General features: G+C 42.5%; 1 protein-coding gene across 1 annotated transcript; it reads right to left on the bottom strand.

Moving 5' to 3' along the window:
- Nucleotides 1-4,672: 4,672 nt before the first annotated feature.
- On the bottom strand, nucleotides 4,673-7,873 carry LOC132498989 (serine/arginine repetitive matrix protein 1-like). The gene has a single exon (XM_060113301.1). The coding sequence runs from the start codon at nucleotides 7,802-7,804 to the stop codon at nucleotides 5,093-5,095; it is 2,712 nt and encodes a 903-aa protein (XP_059969284.1). The 5' UTR covers nucleotides 7,805-7,873; the 3' UTR covers nucleotides 4,673-5,092.
- Between the last annotated feature and the right edge of the window lie 309 nt (nucleotides 7,874-8,182).

Genomic DNA, 8,182 nt, shown 5'->3' with positions numbered 1-8,182 from the left:
AAGATGGAGAATGGGATGAAGAAAGTCACATCTCCTGTCTTCCCAGAGGTTGCACACAATTCTTTTTTTTTTTTTTCTTGCCGTACGCGGGCCTCTCACTGTTGCGGCCTCTCCCGTTGCCGAGCACAGGCTCCGGTCGTGCAGGCTCAGCAGCCATGGCTCACGGGCCCAGCCGCTCTGCGGCATGTGGGATCTTCCCGGACCGGGGCACGAACCCGTGTCCCCTGCATCGGCAGGCGGACTCTCAACCACTACGCCACCAGGGAAGCCCCACACAATTCTTCTGCTTACATATTATTGGCCAGAAATTATTCACCTAATTATACTAGCAAGGGAAGATGAAAATTTACACTTTATTTTTGAAAGTCTCCAGGTGACCATGTTTCCTGTGAAGAATAATAGGTTTTATGAATGTTAATATACTATTAGGGAAGAACAGCTGTTTGTGTAAACAACTGGTCGTGTTTGCCACAAAATTACAAAGAAACTTATTCTTGCCTACTCAGACATAAAAAGAAATGAAATTCAGTTATTTGTATTGAGGTGGATGGACCTAGAGTCTGTCATACAGAGTGAAGTAAGTCAGAAAGAGAAAGAGAAATACCGTATGCTAACACATATATATGGAATCTAGAAAAAAAAAAGGTTATGAAGAACCTAGGGGCAGGATGGGAATAAAGATGCAGACATAGAGAATGGACTTGAGGACACGGGGGAGGGGGAAGGGTGAGCTGGGACAAAGTGAGAGAGTGGCATGGACATATATACACTACCAAATGTAAAATAGAGAGCTAGTGGGAAGCAGCCGCATAGCACAGGGAGATCAGCTCAGTGCTTTGTGACCACCTAGAGGGGTGGGATAGGCAGCGTGGGAGGGAGGGAGACACAAGAGGGAAGAAATATGGGGATATATGTATATATATAGCTGATTCACTTTTGTTATAAAGCAGAGACTAACACACCATTGTAAAGCAATTATACTCCAATAAAGATGTTAAAAAAAATTACAAAGAAACTGTGTTTTCAGCACTACCAAGCTTTTAAATCAGATAATTTCTTCTTCTAAATTTTTGCAACAAAAATATGATTGTTAACAGAAAAGACACCATAGATATCGTTCCTTAAATTAAATTTCTGAATTATTTTTAGTTATACCTGGCAAGCTGCTAAGAAAAAGGTGGAAGGAACCAGGTTTCTAACATGCATGTTTGTTTTCAATGGAGTTTATTCTCAGTGGTACCTCTACTATCTTTCAGGTTTATCCCGAAAATGAATTCCAGCTAGAACCAAACTTTATCTTTTCCACCATAATATGTTAATTCCAATATATGAGTTCTTGAGAGATTTTGGAGAGAACATTTCCTGTTATGAATGAATGGTTAAGATTTGAATTAGCCCACAGACATTGATGGAACACTGCTTTTTATCATGATCATTAGCCTGTAATCAAGGTCATCCAAGATCCGTTCCCAATGTACCTTTCTAGGTCTATCTTAACACAACTCTTTTTCATGTATCTTTAAAATTTATGACACGTTGCAAAATATGAAGTATTATATGACTTTCTCTAACAAACTACATCTATTGTGCCACTCAAATATATCCTGTATCTTTTTTCCTCTATGCTTGAGCCATCTCAGTAGAGCGACTCCCATCATATCCACTATAAACCTATTCCTTTATTTAAGACTTAAAACAAAAAATTTACTTCCTTACAAAACTCTTTCTAGAACCCCACAATCAGAAGTGACTTCTCTCTAGATCAAGTATAACTGTATATTATATTCATTCTTTCCTTTATTAATTTACAGTTGATTTTATTGAACACCTACTATGCATCTTTGTGAGGGACATTAAGAAAATAATATTTTCTTATGTACATACCACAACCTACCTCACATTTTACTTCTACTGCTCACCTTGCTTACCTCTACAAGGTTAAAAAAAAGTTGAGAAAGTGTCTTATCATCTGTATACACTTTCGACACCTAGTACTGGCTTACACTGCTAAATATTCAGCAAAAATGTTTGATGAGTGAATATTCTTGGTTTGTTTCATTTATTGCTTTCCCCCTATCTCTAGGGGAGGCAATACAGAGGAGGTATGTTACATTATGTTAACTGCTATAGAAAAATTCATTTAAAATCGAAGTACACTTTTAAAAATATATGTGTGTCGACCGAAAAAAAATGCATAACCTAAAAGCTGAGAATTAGGCTTTATTTGGTGAACTTGTTGAGGAGTTAAGCTTGGGAAGTAGCCTTTCAGATAGCTCTGAGGGACTGCTCCGAAGAGGTAAGGGACGAGCCAGGATATATAGAAGTTTTGCAAAAAACAAACCAGGTATTGAACATCAAAAGATTTCTTCAATTGAAGGAAAAACAAACAACTCAAATTAATGAATTTAGCACTTTTCTATGTATGGGAAGATGCAAGAGTCTGGGCTCATTGAAATCATTCCTTTGATACACACCTTAACCATCTAGGGCCAGTATCCTATTTTTCTCCATCCTGAATCTCCTCAGGGTGCACAGTCAGGGGGTGGGGGGCTGCAGTGGTTGATGGCTTGATGGTCACAACATCCTTTGTTTACTGATACGGCAGGTGACATTTTTCGTCCACATACGTGTATCTTCGTTACTGGAGTGGTGGGGATGGGGAAGAATCGACAAGATGCAAATCCAGTCTTTGTCTTATTAGAAATGCAAAGTGTTCCAATGTAAGATTGTGTGAATTTCAGGAAACTACGTATCAGGTGTCCAGTGTCCAGACTTGCAAAAACCACACAGATGAAAGCAAATTTCTGTCTAATCTTTATCTGCCTTCTGTGATTAAAAGACAGAAAGAGCAAACCATAAAGAAGTGATCTTCAGGCATTTCTGGGAATACTTGAAACCTGCTACAACCACTCAACACTGATATGATGTTTTCTGGCTCAGCAGCATTTTCCTTGTTTTCTATTTATTCAGGCCTCAGATCTGTGGAGTGGATCATAATTAACAATCTGGTCATCCTTTCCCCAGCTCAGATTCAATTAGCCATATGTTACAGGCAGCAAACACAGTGGCTGTCAAACTTCAGCAATTACCAAGGGGAAGAAAACATGGTGTGGTCAAAATTGTGGTCTTAAAAAAAGCTCTTGAAGTAGAAGCAAACTCCTAATTATAGAGCATTAATCAGAATTTTGTCTGGTCATTCATCAGTCATCTCCACGGACAAGCTCTGGAAATAGCAGCCTCTCATCCACGTGGTACCGAAGTGCGGAGCTCTTGGAGCAAAGGTATCAGAAAATGAAATGAGTAAATATGCAATTCTGTTTACTTTCTCCATCTTAACAATGAAGAAAAATCAATGGGCTTACAGAATATGGCAATTGTATTTTTAAATGAAGGCTCTTTAGAAGGCAGGGTTTTTTTTTTTTTTTTTTTTTTTTTTTTTAACATATAAAGGCTGATTCCAAACAAGGGATGTACTCATTGTGGAAGGCTTTATGCTTAATTAGGGCTGTGATGTGTCAGCCCTGCAGTGGGAAAGCCTTAGCATGGAGGGTCACCATTAAATTCATTCTACTCAAAAAAGGTGAGATTAAATTTCAGCATCTGACATTGAAAGCTGTGTGAATTCTGAACTTTTCTTCTCTGTTACACGCTGATTTGCTAGAGAAAGGGGCTGGAAGTCCTAGGGGTAGATAACATTAAAAAAATAGTTAAAAGAAAATGAGAATAGAAATGTGAGTTTCTTGAGGAAACACATAATTAGGAAGGCTTGGTGAAGAAATCTACTGCTTAAAAAAAAACCTATTAATTTTTGCCTACCATACCCATTCATGGTCTTCTCCAAAGAAGAAGGAATAGAGTGACAATACAGCCACACTCTATTAAAAATAATATTTATTCAACAGCAGGTCTGCCTCCTGGGCTAATTCCCTCTTAGAAAAGGCCTATTATAAATCCCAGTAATTCTCCCATGAGCTCTACAAGAGTGTTTCTTCGTGGTGGGTTTGAGTATTTTATCCACTATAATTTAAATGTCTCAAGGGATGTCACTCCAAATCATTTCCCTTGGGAGGTTGCTCTAGCCTGAAAAATATCTTCATTAAGAGATTTCTCTAGTATTTAACCTGGAATTTTTTTTTTTTTTTAAATTTAGAAATTTATTGTTTAATCCACAAGCTTTATATAGCTTTAGTTTAAAAAAACAAACAAAACAAAAACAACAAAAACAAAACAAAAACAGTGAAAACAAGACACTATTTCAAAGTCTGGGCCCTTCCAGCTTTCCAAACACAAGAGCTCTGAAAGTTGTATATACCAATCGGAAGAACAAGACAAAATTATGAATGGAGCCATGACATTTCATGAAACAAAATTTTATGTAACTGAAGGATCCTTCCTGGGACTAGTTAACTGCCTTTACAAAAAAAATAAAAATAAAAATAAACAGAACAGAGTGAAATTCCAGTGTTCCAAATCAACTTGTTACACATCAATATAAACCCACAGTGTCCTGGCAAACAACATGCTTTCATTTTCTGTCTCATCCTAGAGCTCGAATCCTGATTCATTTCAGCAGAGACTCCACAGGCAACAGGAAAGATTGTGGCATTAAAATATTCATTTATATTTTTGTGGTAGTTCAACAGTGGTCTTATTTCTGGGCAAGCTTGCAAAAACCATACAAGGTTGGAAGCATCATAACTTAAATGGGTGCTAAGACTCAAATGAGAAAAAGGAAAAAAGAAAGAAAAAGTAGAAAGAAAAACCTCTGGGAATAGACAGGGGCATTTAAAGGAACCATAAGAATGCCAACAATATTTAAACCCCCTTTTTTAAAAAGGGGATTTTTTTTTTTGGCTTAAAATATTTCACTCTAAATGAATTTATGTCAGCTGTCAATGAAAGAATGTCACTAATACACTGTGGACACCTTTTGCAATGTATATCCATGCCCTTTTTTTTTTACATGGTGAACTTCAACCTAGCAATTATTACAACAAATGTTATAGTCTAAAGCTCAAACACATTTTTAGCAATTTTGAAACTGAATTGCGTACAAACCAAATAAAATTTACATCATAACAAACATTTCCACCTAGGACTGTGGGGACACTTGAGCCTTCCGCATTGATCTCAGGGCCTTTTCACGCAGGTGCTTTTCTAAGTCATCAAGGTTATCTTCAGCCTCACTTTCAGTCTCCTTCTTAGGCTCTGGTTCTGCCTCTGGTTCTTCCTGTGCTGACGCGGCTGTGGGAGCAGCAATGGCTGCAGGGGTCACAGGAGCTGCAGCAGCTGCGGCTACAGCCTTTTCCTTCTTGTGTTTTTTGTGCTTCTTGTGCTTCTTATCCTTTTTGTGTTTCTTGTCCTTCTTTTTCTTCTTTTTCTTTCCACCTCCTTCTGGGTCTGAATTCCTTGCCGGTGATGGGCTTGGTGTTGGGCTTTTAGCCTTTTTAACCGGTACCGCTGGTGACCAGTTGGTAGAGGGTGACTGAGACTGGACAGGGGATGGAGGTGCTGGGGGTTTTTTAGCTGCTGGCTCACGAGACCCCGAGACAGATCGGGAAGATGAGACCCTCCTTACCGACTGAGGGCTTGGTGAGGCAGCTTTTTTTATCTTTTTGGGTTCCGGAGTCCTGGAGACTCTCCTAATGGGCCTAGAACTTGGAGATGGGGACTGCCTTCTTTGGGGTGATGATGATGATCCTCTTCGAACAGCTGGAGGACTTGAGGAGGTCTGAGGAGCTCGAGGCCGTGGTGAGGGCGAATGCCGTTTGTTTGGTTGTGGTGACCGGGCCTCCCGGGTAGATCGGCTCGGGGAAGACCCTTTCCTATGCTTTGATGACAATGAAGGCGAACGTCTCTTGGTGACTGGGGAGCTTCTTTGTTTGGGAGGTGGCGAATGGGAGACCCGACGCTTTGGTGGTGGAGACGGTGATGCCCTTCGTTTAGGAGGGGGAGGGGGTGAAGCCGTTCTTCTCTTTGGAGGTGGAGAAGGAGAATATCTCCTCTGTATTGGAGGAGAGTATCTTCTTGGGGAAGGTGAGCGACGACGTGGGGGAGGAGAAGGAGTCCTTCGTCGTGGTGGTGGTGTGGGAGACCTGCGTCGACGAGGCGGAGGGGCAGGAGAAGGAGAACGTCTCCTTCTGGCAGGCGGTGGGGAGGGGCTTCTCCTCCGTCTACCACGAGGGGAAGTCTCTTTCTGGCGCTTTCGAGGTGATGGAGAGGCACTCCGGGAAGGGGAATGTCTCCGCCGCCTGCCTACCTCACCATTCTTCACGTGGGACCTTTTGGGTCGCTCATCTTCTGAGGAAGAGGAGGAGCCAGAATCAGAGGAAGACTGCTGGTTCTGTCGTCTGTATTGGCGTCTCTGCTGCACAGAATCTGCTGCAGCCATTTTGCCACCTTTATCTTCTGATTCAGATAACTCCACTTTTCTAGGCTTGGGTGCTGGTGAAGGGGACTCTCTTTTCTCAGTACCTTTATGTTTTGTCACTTTACCTGAAGTTCTCCCTGGAGAGACAGAAACACGACTTTTCCTCGTACGGTTTGACTGCTGGGGTGTCGGGGAATGACGAGTTTTTGGTGGTGGAGTTGCTGGAGGTGATGGCCTGTGCCTTCGCCTCGGAGGGCTTGCTGAAGGAGATAACCTACGAGTTTTCCGAGGGGGGCTGGATGTCCTCTTTGGAGGCTTCTTTGGCGGTGACCAGGAACGAGATGAAGAAGAGGACGAGCTACTCCCGGACAAGGATGCCGATGAACGCCTTCTTCGTCTCACTGGAGATCTACTCCTTCTATGCCTTGGTGGAGGAGGCATTCGTCTCGGTGGAGTTCTTCTTCGAGGAGATGGCCGTCTTCTTGGGCTTGGCCGCCTCCTAGGTGAGTATGATCTTGATGGGGATCTATGGCGCCTTCTCGGTCGAGTATGAGAAGGAGAGCGAGAACGTGTCCGGGATCTTGACTTGGAACGTGACCGAGATCTTGGCCGGGTCTTCTCCTTTTCCTTTTCCTTTTTGGAGTTTTTCTCTGGAGAAGGTTCTTTAGGCTCTGGTACTGGTTCAGGCTTGGGAACTTTCAGGATGTCACTAGTAGAAGTGGCCTCTTGTACTGAAGGTTCTTTTACTTTCACTGATGGCTCTGGGAGCTCTGGAGTTTTTTCCTTCTTCTCTGGAGCAGGGGAAGGACTCCGGCTCTTGGTTCTGTGACGGGGAGATCGAGAATGACTGCGCTTTCTCTCTCTCCTGACAGGGGAAGATCGTCTTCTAGGGGAAGGAGATCTGGATTTGCGTCTTCTTGGGCTTCGAGACTGCTCCCTTTTTTCTCTGCTGCTTTCTTTTTCTTCCTTATCCCTCTTATCCTTGTCTTCATCTTGCTTTTTCATAGATGCCAACTTTTCTTGTTCAATCTGTCTCTGTTTTATTTCTTCTTTCTTCAGTTCTAGGAAAGCAGAAGGGATTCCAGCGATGTTTTCTTGTGCACTTAAGAGCAGGGGCCACAGTTCTCCCATAAATTCTCTAGCATTTTTTCCATTCAAAAACCCAGTCAGGTTGATTTGCATCATTTTGGAGTCTGGATTCTTCACTTCCAGCTGGTTGAATATAAACTCAATCACAACATCATCTTCAAACCCAAGGATTTCCGTTACTCGTTTTGTTATCCAAGGCTTTATAACCTCCAAATTTACTTTGCTCATGTCCACCTTTTTTTCTAGGCATTCTGCGAATTTCAGCTGCTTCAGTAGCTTCTTCTGTTTGTTGCTGAACCGATTATCCTGTTCTGCACTTGTTCCGCGGAAGAATCCCGCGTCCATCTTGCTGCCTCGCTCGGAGATCGCTCTCTATCCCAAGGTGCACCGCGCCACCGCGACGGAGGGCGGGACCGGCAGGGAAAGCGGAGCGCCGGGACGCAGAGCGCGCTGCTCCACCCGACCCACCAGCTAACCTGGAATTTTTCAATTCTGTTTTATCTGGCATCAGAAATACATCCTTTTCTCCCCAGCCTTGACCACTGAACTTTATTCAAGCAGCTAGTACGTTGGCATGAGAAGGGTGGTTCCCTTTTCTTCATAAAATAAGTGACTTTCAGATGTAGAGAACAAACAAATGTATGGACACCAAGGGGGGAAAGTGGGGGGTGGCGGTGGGGGATGAACTGGGAGATTGGTATTGACATGTGTACACTGATGTGG

This window comes from Mesoplodon densirostris, chromosome 11 (assembly GCF_025265405.1).
Source record: "Mesoplodon densirostris isolate mMesDen1 chromosome 11, mMesDen1 primary haplotype, whole genome shotgun sequence".
Classification (NCBI taxonomy): Eukaryota; Metazoa; Chordata; class Mammalia; order Artiodactyla; family Ziphiidae; genus Mesoplodon; species Mesoplodon densirostris.
Note: the sequence above shows the minus strand (reverse complement) of the source record. Positions and strands in the feature narration are given on the sequence as shown.